At 44.2% G+C, this 18,868-nt stretch overlaps 1 protein-coding gene across 2 annotated transcripts in view; it reads right to left on the bottom strand.

The window, feature by feature from the left end:
* etnk2 (ethanolamine kinase 2) overlaps nucleotides 1–18,394 on the bottom strand; it is a 56,545-nt gene extending 38,151 nt beyond the window's left edge. For both annotated transcript variants that reach the window (XM_052034837.1, XM_052034836.1), the window contains exons 1-2: nucleotides 18,020–18,394; nucleotides 1,598–1,857 (exon numbers count right to left, since the gene is read on the bottom strand). In XM_052034837.1, the coding sequence (XP_051890797.1) occupies nucleotides 1,598–1,857; nucleotides 18,020–18,166 (407 nt within the window). In that variant the 5' untranslated portion in view covers nucleotides 18,167–18,394. The remainder of the gene's footprint in view (nucleotides 1–1,597; nucleotides 1,858–18,019) is intronic.
* Nucleotides 18,395–18,868: the final 474 nt, after the last annotated feature.

Here is an 18,868-nt window from a genome sequence, read left to right on the forward strand (position 1 = left end):
CACATACAGGGCTAAAAATACAAAAAAAAACAAAAATCACATGGCTGTACAATCTTCCCAATGTTTTTCTTTATAAATGAAAACATTCATTTTGATGGTGGAAATTTAATTTGTCACACTAGTTACTCCATTCATCCAGGATGACACTAGTTCCTGCTTTATGTCCATGCTCCATTATGTAAGCAACTCTTTGCAATAATCAACATTCTAGCTCTTTACCAACCTATCATGCAAGCAAATAACCCAAAGCAAAATTTATAAATGGACAGAATGAATGAACTCAAAATGCCAATCAAATTATATTTTAGAACCCTAGTACATTTAACCCTCCCATTCAAAGACTACACTTGGCCCCAACTCTGCAGATGCAACTCAAAAGGAAAACTTGAATATCAAATTTGCTAATAAGCTATACAAAAAGTTATGAGGGGCATTGACAGGGTAGATAAGGAGAAAGGTTTTCCCCTTAAAAGATGTCTATATCCAGAAGGCACAGATTTAAGAGCAAGGGGTAGAAGACTTGATTTGAGTTTTTTTTCCCCCCCCCCGCCACCTGAAAGGTGATTAGAATCTAGAATGCACTGCCTGATGGGGTGGTGAGGGCAGGTAATCTCAAAACATTTTCGTCCTTAGACGAGTGCCTGAAAGACCACAAGTATCGAAGGGCATTGATCACGTGCTGGAAGTGGAATTAGTATAAATGGATCACATGGACATGGTAGTCCAAAGGGCTTGTCTCCACACACATTACTATTTTAAACTGGAAGTTGCAACAAACTGCCACTGATGATGCAAGAATCAAGAACACAAACTAATAGAATGGACGTTCCTCCACCCCCCACTAAAAACATGGGGCAATATGAACAAACAAAACAGTCATTTGACTGCTGCCAAAGGGAAGGCATGTTAGAAATGCATACAGGAAATTCAAGTGAATGGTTCACTTTTCCAGTTCAAACCTTAATGTCTACGAAGCAGTACTCGTGGAAGAGGTCTCTAAACTGAAATTCGTACTTAAGTAAAATAAAGACTGCCATTCAATTATCTTCTAATCCAATTAAATTTGATGGATACAAATCAATAATATGACCAAACACTTCAATCAGCTCTGAAACATCTTTTCTATGCAAGAATAACTGTAGCTACCTAGAAACTAGCCCCAGTCAATGCAGTCCATGGCCATCGAGAGAAAATCTCCAGGGAATGATTCCCACATTTTAAGTTTAAGCATTGAAGTTGAAGGCGAGAATGCAATTCAGGTTTATCCCCGTACATGTTCTTCACTAGTGGCTTCAATGGAGAAGCCTCTCGTTCACTTACCAAAGTTGTAGTGGGGAAGGGAAAAGCAGACCATGTTATTGATTAGAGTCAAGTGCAGTCTGGTCTTTTTTTTGGCAATGCAATATTGAAAATCTCCAAACACATCTCAGGATTTCTATCAAACAGTCCCTCCTCCCTCCAAAAGGGAAAGGATCTGGTCATGTTATCTAGTCTGGATCAGAACCAAAATGGAAAAAGTACGTGGACAAAAGCTCTGTGCAGTTCACATGGCAATAACAATTTATCTTTAAGGTAACAGTTGAGTAAATGTTGGTACCTGAACAGGGCTGGTTCTCGCACATGCTGTGGACCTAGTGCTATCCCATGCATGAACTCATAACAGAGACCATTCTGGAATGTGCAGTAAAGCTTTGGAGCACAACCATTGGCATGCAGGACCTGAAAACTCTTCAGTTCGTTGTCCCGATCCACAAACAGCTCGGTCTTGTTCCCGTAAACTCTCACCAGGACAACATCTTCCATACTGTTCCCCACATAGCAGCCAACTAGTTTGTTTGTGATTCCATCTGTAAATAACTGCAAGAAACAATCCTTGTTAGACACATGTGGTAAAACACTGCGGCAACACTGTCCTATCAGTGAGGTGAATGGTGCCCAAATTTAATGACAGATCTTGACCAGCCTAGTGTCGGCAGACCACCAGAATGTTTTAGTTTTTTTTCCCCCATCTGAACTTTTTCTTGTTTGTTTTTAGTATGCAATTCACATAACACTGGGTTGATTCATAGTCACTTCCTCCTTGATAAAGCCTTACCCATCAACTTACCTTTCCCTTGGATGTTAACAAGACACATTAAAAGCAAAATCATGCAGGGGATACTAACCTGATGTGTTTCAACTCCCAAATCAGAAAATGGATCATCACTGGCTGTGGATGGGTAGTGCTCTTACCAAATTGAGTGTCCAGACTTGACCAGGAGAAAGCCTGGACTTGCCATTAAATGGCATTCTATGCAGTCTGTGAAAGTGCACCCTGATGGAAATAGTGACTGAATAATTTAAAAATGAAACCAGAGCGTATTAAAAATCCCTCATGCAGCAAAGCTGATGATCATATGGTTTCTTTGAAAGCAGCTCATGCAAGCTGGGGCGGAGGGCACAATGAAAGCTGGTGGACCATAGTGTCAAAAAATCTAGTTCATCAACACCCTTTATTAAGAATTGTCTGGGATACCAGGACCAGTCCCAGACTATCTGGATGATGCTCAATATGCTGTAGCAAGCCACTCCAGTTGTTAAATGATTCCTTTTATAAGATTAGTCACCAACTATTCTTTACAAAGCAATTAAGTGTAGTCACCAAACCTCGGGAATTACCCTGGAACTTGAAGGTTTCTGGAATAATTGCCAGAATGTCACTGACTCAGGACAATGAAGAAAATTTATCTCAAGTGAACTCGGAAAATACTGCAGATGGGAGAAACACTGAGTGCCAATATTCATTTGAATACACAATGGATCAACAGTCAGTTGTCTAAGGCAAGTGTGCTGAAACCTCCCAGGAACTTTTGCCAAGCCTGCAGCTCGGGGTGAGTGATAAATTCCACCATATTATCATTGATCAAATCTAGGCAGCAAGATCCAGAAAAGTAAAATACAACTCATCTAAAGCACACGAGCTCCTGGTGGAGTCATTTACCAGAACGTCTGCAAAACTATGAACACTATAACATTAAAAATACAGAATTATTACAATTATGGTGCCACTTCTGGTAAATAAATAGTCTGCTTCATACTAAGTTATCAATTCTAATTACATGCCACCCATCTGGACTTCACTGACCTCCATCATCAAGTTGAAGTGAGACACCTACAAAGAAACTCAGATCGCAGCAGTGGACTCTCATGCTTGGTGATTTTTGTTTTAAGAGCTTATATTTGTAACTCAAAGGAATTATTGTGTTATATAGTAGCAATATATAGAACATTGAACAGTACAGTACAGGAACAGGCCCTTAAGCCCACAAAGTCTGTGCTAAGCATGGTGCCAAATTAATCTAATCCCTTCTGCCTTCACATGAGCCACATTCATGTGTCTATCTAACATCACTATTGTATCTGCTTCCATTACTCCATGTTTTTCTCCATGTTAAAAAAAAACTTTGCTCCACACATACCTTTCAACTTTCCCCGTCTCACCTTAAAGCCAGGTCCTCTAGTATTCGACATTTTTGCCCTGGAAAAAAAGATTCTGGCTGTCTACCCTAATCTATGCCTCTCATAAATGTTATAAACTTTTTAAATCGGGTCTACCCTCCACCTCCTATGCTGCAGAGAAAATAATCCATGTTTGTCCAACCTCCCCTTATAGCCAATACTCTATAATCCAGGCAGCATCCTGGTAAACCTCTTCTGAACCCTCTCCAAAACTTCCACATGTTTCCTCTATGGAGGAATCAGAATTGCACATAATGCTCCAAGTGTGGCCAACCAAAGTTTTATACGACTGCAACATGACTTCCTGTCTCTTATATTCTATGCCTATAGTGATGAAGGCAGGCATGTCATACACCTTATGTTGCAACCCTGCAGCACTCGATGCCTCTTGGGATCCGAAAATGCCCTTACACAACCCTGGTCCTTGTAAACATCGGGGTACAAAGAAAAAAAGTGAGGAGATGTCCAAATCATAAAACTACACCTACACACAGTCAAAGGTTCACTCAGAAAAGTTTGCACTTAAAGACAGAAATAATGACAAGACAGGATTAACTTCTTACTAACTGCAGATGCTGAAAGTTTGAAGTAAACATGGAAAATACTAGGAACACTCTTCAGATCAACCAGCATTTGATGAGTCTATGAACCAAAATGTCAACTGTTTCTCTTTCCACAGATGCTGCCTGACCTGCTTGGTATATCCAGAATTTTGTGTTTTGTTTTATTTTGTATAGTTGTTGCTTTTTGGTTAGTCCTCTGGCACCTTTCATATACATCTTTAGGTGAATGCAACCTGAAGTAACCATGTTCAGTTTTGAGCATGGCAGCTAAGCAGGGATAATATCGGGCTTAGAAATAAAAGGTTGGAAATGTTTTGGAGGAGTGGGAAGAGAAAGGTATTGAGATATAGATGAACTCAAATAATACCAAGGCTCAAAGGGTTAATTCATGAGGCAGGGGTGTATTCAGAGGATTACAGGGTGACCTAACATTGCTTAAGCTGATTAAAGGATTTTGACAGGATAGGTATAGACAAATCACATTCTTTGTGCAGAGAAGTGCTGAGGGATGGGTGGGTAGAACATGAAGGCACAACTAAAATTAGGGCTAAGCCATTATTCAGCACCTTGCAAAGGGGAGTGGAAATTCTTGAACTTGTTTCCTCCAAAAAGATTAAGACTGTTGGAGATACAAGAGACTGCAAATGCTGGAAATCTGGAGCAACAAACAAAGGAGCTGGGGGACCTCAGCGGGTCAGGCAGCATCTGTGGAGGGAAATGGACAGTCAACGTTTCGGATTGAGATTCAGACAGTTGTCATCTAAACACTTCAAAACTGAAATTATATTGTTTGTATTGAGAGTTATGGAACCAAGGGTGGTAGAGAGGAGTGAAGATGCAGATCAGCTTTGATCTAACTAAATTACAGAACAGGCTTGAGGGGTGAATGGCCCACTCCTGTTCCAACTTTCCCAACATCCAATTAATTAAATGGATCTTTTGACATCTCAGTCAATGGAGCAGGGCTGTAATGATTCCTTGAATTCCACCAGAGACCATGCCCAACTCTTCATATCTTGTCAGAGTTTCAAGCAGCAAATGAAAGTGGGCAAGGAAGAAAGATTTGGAACAGCTTGCCCAAACTCAAACTGAAGCCAGACAACAGATCTGACTGCTGAGTAATTTGCAAAATGCACTTGGATCTATGCTACTCAGCTTACCAGTGTCCTGCTGCATTAGAATGAGATAGAGAGACAATAAAGATCAGCACACTTAGTAACCAAATACCTTCTCATAGCAACATACCATCAATAAGGTTGCTATCGTGACTGGGCATGATTAACCAAAGTATTTATGTTTTCAAAAAAAAAGAAAGAACGAAACCCCTTTCCACTCACAGTAACTGGAAAGAACATCACCTCCTTTTGACATAATCAAAACTGCTTCCACTGTCTCACCCAGCTATCTGACATCTCACTTTGTCCAAATGTCACCAGCCACATTCTGTCCTGCAAGAAGTTTGCTTTGCTCTTCGTTCTAGTTCATTCTCAGCATGTGCCCAGTGTTGGCAAGGTCAGCATTAACTAAGCAATCATACTCACTGTGGGTTCGCAGGCTTGCCTCATTAGCTAACTGTATAATTTCAGGGTCAAAGAGTCGACCACAGTTTGGCAAATCCTTCCACACTCCTAGTTCTTCAAGCCTCTGCAGACTTACAGCCCAGCTCATATCCCAAGCTCCACATGTCGATTCCAATTCTGCTCCAGTGATCAAGCTGCATTACCCTTGCAATAGGAAACTCCCTCTCTAAATATCTTATCCAACTTTCACTATAATTTTCTCCTTCCAATGTTCTCTCCTGTTATTCATCAGTGGCTGTTTTTCCTCTGTACACAAATCCAAGCTATATTAAAAGGCCAAATAGAAATATTTTTAACGTAAAGTGAAAGCCCATTGATCACAGCCAAGGGACAAAGAAGAAAAATCCTCTTATCTCCTCCACTTTACTTCTTTGTTCTCGACAGTCAATACTAGCAGTAATCATGTTCACCCATTAAGCTCTATTATTCCCACCCCAAACTTCTCTCTTGTTTCCAAACTTAAGACAGTCCTTCAATAACAGCTTAATATCAAATTTTGTGACATTGTTTAGGACATTTTGCTACATTAAATGAGCACTAAATAATAGAATTGATTTCTGTGTTACTCCAGCTCTTCCTGAAAACTTAAAGGCAATTCCTTTGTTACTACCTGCAAACTAAAAAGACAAGATTGGGACTACCTTAGTCTTATTCGAAAAGTATGATCGTGAATGCACTATGGGCTTGAACTCTACGTCCAAGTTGCACAATCCTTTTCATTTGACACATAAATCTACAAGCATACAAACTTAAGACCATCATGCCAATTTGAGCAAAGTAGATATCAGTGGTGGAACAAATACTTTAAAATACTGAATTGTACATGAAGCAAGTCTCCTCTAATTACAATGCCCCTCAGGGGATGCTTTCCCTATCTCAGTAAGAGGGGGTGAAATCCAAGTGTTTAATATAACCATCTTCAATAAAGTAAAAGAACCTCATTTTGATTCCCGTCTCAGAGGAACTAGCTGGCTTAGTCTGAAATACTACTATGACATTAATTTAACAGCACTTGCTCTGCCATGTCCCACCCCTCCTCAACTCCCTCCTTGGCAGGGGAGGCAACAGGCATACTCGACAATAGTATAACACTTTAATTGAATAGATATTGACAAAACCATGTCAACCAGTGAAATGCAAGTGGGGGAAAATCGCATGCGACTCACAGCAGTTCACGTGTAGCAAGCAAAGTTAACTTACTCAGGGAATGTTTAAAGAGCAGAGGAAGCAAACTATAGCAACTTCTGCCGATAAAAGGAGGGTAATTTCTCCAAGACAGTGTGAGGAGAATAGCCACATTGTCTTCGTAAATCCAGTCCGTCACTGACAGTGACGTGATCAAATATGACTGATGGGGCCCGATCAGCTTCACTCTGGCCAGCTAAAACATTGCAACTAAATAGACCCATGATTAAAACTCATAAGATAACAAGAAGGGATGCAAATAAGCTTCTACAGGAGGAGATGGTACATTGTCGAGGTAGTACACAGGAAACATTACTCCACACTTGGTTCATCTTACAGTTGACAAGTTATTGTATTGTCTGCTAAAAGATGGTGTGCAAATAGCAGCAATAATGTATTGCACCAGTCTAAAGTATACCCACTGATCTGCTGTTAATTATTTGTGCCTGGTTAAAAGTTTAGTTGTCCATCTGGCTTTGCCCAATGCCAAGATATTCAGCTGAGGTACACTGAGAACTTGAATTAAAAACCATTTACTGCTTCTAGTTTAACAGCTACTTGGCTTCTGTTCTTGGGAAAAAATGACAGTCACGACGTAAGATGGTGAGCTGCCTTTGTAAACTTTTAGAACTACTTCATTTGCAAACTGGCCACATTTAATACAAAATTCTCAACTGTGGTGGACATCTCAGAGATTTGCCATTTAGGTTCACACATGGGCTTCATTACAAAAGTTTCTGTAGAGTCAAGTCTGAATTAGCAATCTAGACATAAATCTCTCTCAGGAATGGGTCTCAGTGTATTATTAGGGGCCAGTCCGAGTTCCACTTACTGAATGAATGAGAAGCACAGGGAACTAAATACAGTCTTGTTTTTTCTTCAATACATGATGGCTCAAAGTATTTCTAGCTATTGGTAGGGCTCCACATTGGACCGAGGCTTCTTCTCATGTACATGGGAGCTTACTTCAGAATGAGTTACTGTGAGAAATTAGAAAAACAAGAGCACACATAACATTTGAGGCTGGTAAGAGGTTCTAATTTAGGATTTTTTTGTACGACAGCTGAGAAATACAAATGAACGCTAGACACCACCACCTCCATTCTGACAGTAAGGGAGTCATTTCCTCTTGAAAAACTCCTGACCACCAAGGAACCGAAAACAGAGCTTGCAACAAATCACAGCATCAACTCTTCCAAACTCTCTCAAAGAAACACACATTACCCATTCATATGTCCCTTGTAATTAGGAGAACATTCTAATAAATACTGGAAATCCGAAATAAAAATAGAAAATGTTGAAGCTATTCAGGTCAGGCAGAACCCGTGCAGAGACAAACAGTTAACGTTTCAGATTGATGACATTTCCATTAGAAATAGAAATATTTAAAGATACATGGTTTCTAAACCTGCAGGGAAATGGGAGGGACAGAAAACAAAGCGAGCTACTGTGATGGGGTAGAAACCAAAAGAAGACAGATGACACAGATTGGTATTGACTAAGAGGTGCTCAAGGCTTGTTAATGGCAACTGCCTTGTCCAGAGGAATAAACAGGAGGGGGGGGGGGGAAAAAGGAGGGACAAAAAAAACCTGCTAGAACAGAGGTCTAGGAAGCTGTTTCTGGATATCAGCAATAAAAAGTAGAATATTGGGAAAACCAAGCAGGTCAGGCAGCACCTATGGAAAGAGAAAAACTGAGTTACATCTGAACTGGCCAAGGACTGAAATAAAACAAAATGCAGCTGCTGAAATTCCAAAAACAAAACCAGAATATGCTGGAGACAAGCAGCATCTGCAAAAAGAAAGCGCTAAATGCCCAGGCCAATGACACCCCAAGACAGGTTATTGACCCAAAAAGCCAACCTTGCTCCCCACCCCTCCCAACCCACTGAGCTCTCTCTGCATTCCTCTTCCTGCTGTCAGCAGGGACTGGTTCTGATGAGCGGGTACCCACAGACACATTCCGAGTCTTCCCCAATCAGAAGCCCTGGATGAACCAGGAGATTCGTAATCTGCTGAGGGCTAGATCTGTGGCATTCAGGGTTGGCGATCCAGAGTCATACAAGAAGTCCAGGTACAACCTCCGGAAGGCCACTGCGAGCGCAAAGAGGCAATTTTGGACAAAATGGAATCACAGATGGACTCTCAACAGCTGTGGCAGGGCTTGCCCAATCTAAATTCCTACAAGGTGAGATCAGGTAGCACGTGGCAATGACTCATCACTCCTGGGTGAGCTCAATGTCTTTTATGCATGCTTTGATAGGGAGAACTATGACACACATCTCCAGATGACCCTGTAATTTCAGTCTCTGAGGCTGACATCCAGGCATCCTTCAAGAGGGTGAATCCACGAAAGGCATCTGGTCCAGTTGGCGTAGCTGGCTAAGTACTAAAGATCTGTGCAGACCAACTGGCTGGAACACTTACAGACATATTCAACCTCTCCCTTCTGCAGTCTGAGGTTCCCACCTGCTTCGAAAAGGCAGCTATTGTTCTCGTGCCAAAGAAGAGCGTGGTGACCTGCCTCAATAACTACCGTCCACTAGCGCTCACATCAACCGTAATGAAGCACTTCAAGAGGTTGGTTATGGCACAAATCAGCTGTTGCTTCAGAGGACCTGGATCCACTTTCTCTGACTCTTCACTCCACTCCGGACAACAGGAACTCATAGGTCAGGCTGCTGTTCATCGACTACAGCCCAGCATTTACCACAATCATCCTGTCCAAACTCATCATCAAGCTACAAGACCTGAGCCATGGTAACTCCCTTTGCATCAGCAAACCTTAATGAGGATTGGTAACAACATCTCCTCCTCCTCTGATCAACACAGGTGTACCTCAAGGCTGTGTGCTTAGCCCCCCACCCTATACACACGACTTTGTGGCTAAGCACAGCTCCAATGTTATCTTCAAATTCACTGACGACACCACTGTTGTTGGATGAATCACAGATGGCGATGAGTCAACTCACCGGAGCGAGATAGGACACCTGGTTGAGTGGTGCCGCAACAATAACCTCTTGCTCAACGTCAGCAAAACTGAAAAGCTGATTGCTGACTTCAGGAAGGGAAAGGAAGGCCAACATGCGCCAATCTACACAGGGGGGGGGGGGGGTGGTGGTAATAATTGGCAGTGGAGGGAATCAGCAGCTTTAAATTCCCGGGCGTTAGCATATTGGATGAACTGTCCTGGGCCCAGCACGTAGACGCAATCATAAGGATAGCGCACTAGTGCCTTTACTTTGTTAGAAGGTTAAGGAGGTTTGGCTCATCACCGAACACTAACTTCTACAGATGTACTGCTGATCAGTTGCATCATAGTCTGGTACAGCAATTCAAATGCGCATGAACACAAGAAGCTGCATAGTGGACTCTGCCCAATACATCACGGGCACATCCCTCCCCACCATCAGTAGTATCTACAGGAGGCACTGCCTCATGAAGGTAACATCCATCAAAAATCCCCACCATCCGGGCCATGCCATCATTGCGCAGCTACCATTGGGCAGGAGGTACAAAAGCCTGAAGTCCCACACAACCAGGTTCAAAAACAACTACTTCTCTTCAACCATTCTGTTCTTGAACCAACCAGCAAAACTCTAACCACTACAGTTTAGCAACACTATGACCATTCTGATTACTTTGCACTAAAATGGACTTTGTTTCGTTTTTGCTCTAATTGTGATTTTTTTCTTGTAAAAATTGTGTATAATTTACATTTATGTTTTTCTTGTGAATGCTGCTTATCTGATGCTATGTGCCTGTGATGTTGCTGCAAACAAGTTTTTCCACTGCCCTTGTAGATGCATGTACTTGTACATATGACAATAAACACTACTTTGACAAAGTGGAGATTGGTGAATTCAATATTGAGCCCCAAGGGCAATAAAATGCCTAGTCAGAACACAACTGGCTGTGCTTTGAGGTTACGTTGAGCTTCACTGAAAAGTACAAGAGACTAAAGATGAAGGCTGGAATGGGCATGGTGATAGGGTTAAAATGACTGACAAATGGAAGTTCAGGTCAAACATTGCAGACTGAAAGCAGCTCTGCAAAAGGTCACCCAATCTGCATTTAGTTTTTCCCCAGTGCAGAAGATGCCTCCTGCAGAAAGATTAATTGCCATTTACAAGTCTTTAAGGAACCTTTCCTAGTCAACAACAATCCACATCACTCACTTCATGACAGGCATTTTTTTTGTATTGCCCACCTCTTCTCCTCCTCTGCAAGTTTAAAACATGGAAAACAAGTAAAACTGCAGAACCTGGAATCCAAAGCAAACACAGAAATGCTGGAAAAATTCAACCAGTCAAGCTACATCTGTGGAGGGAGAAACCAGTCAACATTTCAGGTCAAAGACCCTTCTTCAAAATGGAGAAAGAGAGAAAGCAAGTTAGTTCAAGTGGCAGAGAAGGTGGAGGAGAGCAATGAGTGGAACAAAGGGAGTGTCTGTAATAGGGTGAAATGATAGACAGCAAATGAATGCATAATTGAGCTCCTTTGTCTGTGTAACAAGTTGCCAATGTTGCAGAGTGGGCGATATTATATAGTCTGGCCTACTGGGACAGACCAAGCAGGCCAGAATACACAAATGAAAGAAAATAAAAGGGGAGAGGAATGATGAACACAAGTGGCTGGTCCTGATACACACAGAAAGACAATTCAATATTGAGTTCTGCAGGCTGCAATGTGGCCAGAAAAAGATGGGGTGCTGTTGCTCGAGCTTACATTGGGCCTCATTGTAGCAGTGCAGGAGGCCATGGACAGAGGTCAGGGTGGAAATGGGATGGTGAATTAAAGTGGCAGATAACCAGAAGCTCAGGGTGACTCTTGCAGAGCACAGGTGCTCCACAAAGTGATCACCTAATCAGTGTTTGGTTTCTCCAATGCAGAGTAGGCCATGGGACTGTTTTCTAAATTTTCCCCAGTGCATCCCACAACAACCCCCCGCCCTGACCATTATTTGCACTGACATCCAGTAAGGGGTGAGCAGAAATCTCCTCCAACAAAATACTGACACTGATTCTGTGGCCCATGGACTTTGTGACAGCCTCCACTGCCTTCCCCATTACCGGGCAGATTGTTTGCAAACTTCTACCATCTTTGAAGAGAGATGGCCTTACAACTTTGTATGCACAACACCACTAATAGTGTCCATTTAACTCTTGTATCATCGCCCAACTCTGCCCCAGCTTAGGTTTTCTTCTGCTGAAATCCTCATGTAGGCTACTACTACTACTACATCTGGACTACCTGTACACATTACTGACCAAGTCATTCTTCAACCATTCTGCAAACTCAACACGTGCTACTCTAAACTAACTCATACCATCTCATTCATCTGTCACCCTTCTGCTCAATGACTTGTATGGACTTGTGATCTTAAGCACAAGTAGGCCACTTGGCCCCTCAGGCCTTCCTTGGCATTCATCATGATCATGGCTGACCTTCTTCAGGCCTCAACTCCTCTTCTGTGCCAGTTTCCCATGATCCCAAATTCCCTGATCTTTCATACCTTTGGTGATCTAACCTCCACAACCATCTACTGTAGAGAATTCCAGAGATTCACCAACACCCGAGAAGAAATGAGAAGGCACTTCAGTTTTAAATGACTGCCTCCTTTCCTTGTTTGAGACTCTTTCTTCCACCCCCCCCCCCCAGTGGAAACATCTGAACATGTAATGTCATGCCCCCTAGGGATCTAATATTTTTTCCAGTAAAATCACTGCTTATTCTTCTAAACTGCGAAGAATAATAGTGTGATTTTTTTTAAGTCCCAAGTTTTCATAATTCATTCATCTGATCCTATGAATTAGCCTAGTGAAGACTTAGGGACTTACTACAATGTTAGTATATGCTTTGTTAAATAGTTGGGACAAAACTGTACATAGTACTCCAGGTGTGACCTCAATACCCTGTACAACTGTAACAATACTTGTTCTTAAACCTCAATCCCCAGCAAGCCAAGCCAATAAGCCATTTGCTCTAATTAACTGCATGCCAACTATTTGTGTTCATGCACAAGAACACTTAGATCCCTCTGTAGTGCAACTACTTGGAGACTCTCTTCACTTAGATAAAAATCTGCCTTTTGATTCCTCCTACTGAAGTGCATCACCTCACATTTTTCTACATTAAAGTTCTGTTTGCCAAGTTTTGTCTACATCACATTGCAGAGTCCAAATATCCTCACTGTAGCTTGCCCTCCCACCAGTGAACTTGGAATACCTCATATTCTGCCCCCTCCTCCAGGTTATTAATATAGCTAGTCAACTATTGAGTGCCAAGGGGTGATCCTAGGGGCATATCACTAGTTACATCTGCCCAGTCTGAAAAATACTCATTTATTCCCACTCTTTTTTGTGATAACTGGCCTTCAATCCATGTTAAAATACCGTGAGCTCTTACCTTGTGCACTGGCCTATAATGCACACCTTAGAATAGGTCTTCTGGAAGTCCAAATGCACTACATCTACAGGTTCCCCCTCTACCCACTGTGCTGGTTCTCAGAGGATAAATTTTATTCTTCCATGAATCCACATTGATGCAGTTTGATTACATTAAGCTTTTCCAGATCAACATCATAGCACGGAAACAGGCCTTTCGGCCCAACTGGTCCATGCCAACAAAGATGCTCCATCCAAGTGAGTCCCATTTGCCAATTTCCCAATATCCCAGTTTACCAGCTGGGACTGATAGTCCCAGTTTCTAAAATTCTTCCATGGCCTCATCCCTCCCTATTGCTCATCACCTCCAGCTCCAAAAGCCCTACACTATCCATTCCAAGACATCTGCATTCCACTTCAAATTAAATTCTTCCACCATGTGTGGCCATGTTTTCACTTGCCCAGTCCCCAAGCTCTGGAACTCCTTCCCTAAAATTTTTTTGAAGTTACCCAAGTTAGAAAGTACAGAGACCTGAGCACAAACTTCAGTTTGACACAACTGTACAAAGGATCACTGACAGGTGTTTTCTTTTCACTGAAATGTCAGATTGAAATCATGCCTACTCTTTTGTGAACAGTAGAACAAAGTACTTTAGGGAAGTCTCTGCTGCTCTTTGTAATGACCTGACAGACATCTAAAACAAGGCCAAAACCTGGGATTATTTCTTTGCTGTTGAGAACTACTCCACTGCATTTCACATCCTGCTAGGCTGACTACACCACTAAACTACTCCCATTACTAGCACAATAGAGAGAGACGAAGCTATGGAAGAATTTTGTAAACAGAGGTATTAATCTCAAATATCAGGGGAGAAATAGTTGATCATTTAGAGAAGCATGCTGTAATCAAACCAAGGCAATATGGATTTATGGAAAGAAAATTTATTGCTAGACTTGCATGTTGAGAAAACTAGCCTTATCTTGTGAAGGACACCTCACAGAAGCATCACACAAGGACATAGCTACTACTAATTGAGCTGAAACTATGTCCACTTTGAAACTAGATATCCAATTTTTGAATTACCAGTCCCGTACTTATGGAAAATGTGCTCCTGTGCCCAAGCAAGCAAAACAATCGAGGCAATGAAAATGCAATTAAGGTTAAAAATACTACTGAGAAAAATGAGGCTAAAAGTTAGACTGAGAAAACAGACATTTACCAAGGATCATTTACAGCAATACTGATATATGGGCCATTAATTAAAAAGAAAATCTGGATTGGAAAAATCTCTTCACGTACGTGAAGAGCAGAAGGATGACGAGAGTAAAGGTAGGACCAATTAGAGACAAAGGTGGGAAGATGTGCCTGGAAGCTGTGGAAGTGGGTGAGGTTCTCAATGAATACTTCTCTTCAGTATTCACCAAAGAGTGTTGGTAAGGTTAATGCTCTGGAGTATGTAGATATAAAGAGAGGATGTGTTGGAGTTGTTAGAAAGTATTAGGACAGATAAGTCCCCGGGGCTTGATGGAATATTCTCCAGGCTGCTCCGTGAGGTAAGGGAGGAGATCGCTGAGCCGTTGGCTAGGATCTTTGAGTCCTCATTGACCACAGGAATGGTACCAGAGGATTGGAGGGTGTCAAATGTTGTCCCCTTATTCAAAAAAGGTAGAAGGGATAGTCCAGGGAATTACAGACCAGTGAGCCTTACGTCTGTGGTGGGAAAGCTGTTGAAAAGGTTTCTAAGAGATAGGATCTATGAGCACTTAGAGAATCATGGACTGATTAGGGACAGCCAGTAGGGCTTTGTGAAGGGAAGATCATGTCTCACAAGCCTGATAGGGTTCTTTGAGGAGGTGACCAGGAAGATTGATGAGGGTAGTGCAGTAGATGTGGTCTACATGGATTTTAGTAAGGCATTTGACAAGGTTCCACATAGTAGGCTTCTTCAGAAGGTCAGGGGGCATGGGACCCAGGGGAGCTTGGCCGCATAGATTCAGAATTGACTTGCCTGTAGAAAGCAGAGGGTTGTGGTGGAGGGAGTACATTTGGATTGGAGGGCTGTGACTAGTGGTGTCCCACAAGTATCGGTTCTGGGACCTCTACTGTGTGATATTTATTAATGACTTGGATGAGGGGGTGGAAGGGTGGGTTAGCAAGTCTGCAGACAACACAAAGGTCAGTGGTGTTGTGGATAGTGTGGAGGGGTGTCAAAGCTTACAGAGGGATATTGATAGGATGCAGAGCTGGGCTGAGAAGTGGCAGATGAAGTTCAATCCAGAGAAGTGTGAGGTGGTACACTTTGGAAGGACAAACTCCAAGGTGGAGTACAACGTTAATGGCAGGATTCTGGGTAGTGTGGAGCAGAGGGATCTGGGGGTTCATATCCACAGATCACTGAAAGTTGCCTCACAGGTGGATAGGGTGGTTAAGAAAGCTTATGGGATGTTGGCTTTCATAAGTCATGGGATCGAGTTCAAGAGCCGTGAGGTAATGATGCAACTCTACAAAACTCTGGTTAGACCACACTTGGAGTACTGTGTACAGTTCTGTTCGCCTCATTATAAGGAGGATGTGGAAGCGTTGGAAAGGGTGCAGAGGAGATTTACCAGGATGCTGCCTGGATTGGAGGGTACGGATTATGAGGAGAGACTAAGGGAGCTAGGACTTTACTCTTTGGAGAGGAGGAGGATGAGAGGAGACTTGATAGAGGTATGCAAAATATTAAGAGGATTAGATAGAGTAGACAGCCAGCGCCTCTTTCCCAGGGCACCAATGCTCGATACAAGAGGGCATGGCTTTAAAGTAGTGGGTGGGAAGTTCAAGGGAGATATCAGAGGAAGGTTTTTCACCCAGAGAGTAGTTGGTGCATGGCATGCGCTGCCTGGGGTGGTGGTGGAGGCAGATACGATGGTCAAGTTCAAGAGATTGTTAGATAAGCATATGGAGGAATTTAAAATAGGGGGATGTGTGGGAGGAAGGGGTTAGATAGACTTAGGCAGGGTTTAAAGGTCAGCACAACATGGTGGGCTGAAGGGCCTGTATTTTTCCTATGGTTTCTATTCTATGGTATAACTGTACAGAGACAACTGAATGATACCTACAGTTTAAAAGAAACCTGATTACAGTCACATACAGTTTTGGGAAGATCCTTTGTGATCATGTAGTAGCAAAATCCTTGGAATCTCTCTGTTCAACAAGCACTCCACGAGTAGCCTTAACAAGAACTTGCATCGAGGACAATTAAAGAAGCTACAACTATGTGTGCTTTAAGCATCTGTTCTGGACATAAAATGATCATCAAGAAGCAGTAATCTAGATTCATCCCCTAGAAACAATTCTCAGCATGTAGGCAAAAACCATGAGTCAAACAGAACATAGAACAGATAAGAAATGCAGCAACAGAGACAAAATATTGAACAATAAACAAAAAGTTGTAACCAGTTCAGTTCAAAATTTAAAACTGGCAACACTCTGGTTCAGGAAACTTAAGGCTGTCTTCGGGCTGCTTGTGGACAAGAATGTACAAACAGTTGTGGGGGGGCAGGGGAAAGAGGGGGGCAGGCAGGTAGAGGGGCAGTGAAGGACTAGTAATGGGCTGGTGGAGAGAAATGGGTAACAGGAAAGGGTTGGTGAGGCAGGTTTGAAGACCAGGAACAGGATGCTGGGACAAGAGGTAGGATGGAAATTGAAGACCAGGAATTGGAGGGTGCAGAGAACTGAAGATCATGAAGAGGATTGGAGGTTGGTGGCAAGAGGGCATAAGACCAGAAGTGGGACAGAGGTGCAGAGTGTTGGCAGTGGGAGAATGATGACAACCAATGGGACTATTGAGGGCAGAGTGTTGAGTGTGTGGTGACTATGAATGTTATGGTCGGCACAGCCAGTGGGGGTTAAGATCAGCAATGGGACCATAAGGGGGTGATAATTAAAAATGAAACACTGGGGTGGGGGTTATGACAAGTGATGGGACCTATGATCAGGAAGGGGATCATGATACAGGATGCAAGGTATGGGGGTTAAGGCCAAAAATATGATAGGGAAGAGTGGGAGTGATGTCCAGGAATGGGATGGTGGGGGGTGAAAACCAGGAATAGGACAAAAGAGCAGAATGCACAAGTGGGGGGTGAAGGGACAGTAATGTGTTTGATGCCAAGGAATGGGGCATTAGGAGCTTTGGGAGAAGAATGTGGTTGATGTCTAGTATGGGGCAAGGGGGGAGGGGTTTCACGGCAGGAATGCATTTGATGTCCAAGGATGTTAGGGGACAGCAATGTGGTTGTACCCAGGAACAGGGGCAGCAGGGAGGGGGTCGAGGGATGGGAGAAGGGTAGTGGGGGGGGGGGAAAACGAGGGACAGGAGCAGGGAGGGGGTGAGGAACAGGAACTGGGGCAGTGAGGGGGGGTGTAGGTTCAGGAACTGGGGCAGTGGGTGTTTGACGTCCACCGGGATGAGGTGGAGGTGACGGGCAGGGGAGGGAGATGCTTCCCTCACCCTCCGGACAGACCCACCTGGGGGAAGATGGGGGGGGAGGGGGGAGGGGGGGGGAAAGGGGGGAGGGGGGGGAAGGGGGGAGGGGGGGGGAAGGGGGGAGGGGGGGGGGAAAGGGGGGAGGGGGGGGAGGGGAGGTCCCCCACCCCCCACGACAACCGAGCCGGGGGGGGAGGGGAAAGGGGGGGGAGGGGAGGCCCCCCACGACAACCGAGCCGAGGAGCACCCAGAGGCCGGGGGAGGCGAGCCCGGGACCTGTCAGCCAAGCGGCCCGGGCTGCACCTGTGTGAGAGCGGGCAGGCGGACCGGCCGCTTACCTTGGTGTTCACCCGCCCGATGTCCCAGTGGGGCCGCAGCCTGCCGACCAGCCGCAGGGCGCCGGGGATCACGTCGTTCTCGTCCACGTAGACGGCGAACTTGGGCACGGCCGGGGCGCCGCTGGGGACGTGCACCTCGGTCTCCATGGCGGCGCCGGCTGCCGTGTGCCGACCGTGTGGGCACTGCCCGCCGCTTATGTGCGAGGAGGGAGGTCGGGGAGAAGGGAGGAGGGAAGGAGGGAAGGAGGGAGAGGGGGCGGGGCGGGGGGGGGGAAGGAGGCGGCTCCGCCTCCGCAAGGTGGTCCGACGGCACCGGGGCGAGGAGACAGCGGGCCGGCTCTCGGCACCGACACGGAGGGAAGGAGGCGCCCGCCCCGCCCGCGGCCGCTGCTCCCCCCTACCGGCCGGAGGTCGCAGCAGCAGGGAGGCGCTCCGCCTCTCCCCCCCTCACCCCCAGCAGCATCGTCATCCCACTGCAACCCTTTGGAGTGGACATCAACCACGTTGAGTGGGCTGAGCTTTGCAGTGTTATATATTTGTCCATTCTGGTGCAGAGGTGACCTCATCCGTGATCTCACACTTTAACAATAGAAATAAACCTTTTTTTTAATTTGCATCTGGAAAGTTGGTATTGGTTTATTATTGTCACTTGTGCCGAGGTACAGTGAAAAATTTGTCTTGCATACTGTTCGGACAGATCAATTCATTGCACAGTGCAGATACATTGAGTTAGTACAGTGTGCATTGAGGTACTACAGGGTAAAAACAATTACAGAATACAGAGTAAAGTGTGACAGATACAGGGAAGTGCATTGCAGGTAGACAATGAGGTGCAAGGTCAAACAAGGT

Source organism: Pristis pectinata, chromosome 20 (genome assembly GCF_009764475.1).
Source record: "Pristis pectinata isolate sPriPec2 chromosome 20, sPriPec2.1.pri, whole genome shotgun sequence".
Classification (NCBI taxonomy): Eukaryota; Metazoa; Chordata; class Chondrichthyes; order Rhinopristiformes; family Pristidae; genus Pristis; species Pristis pectinata.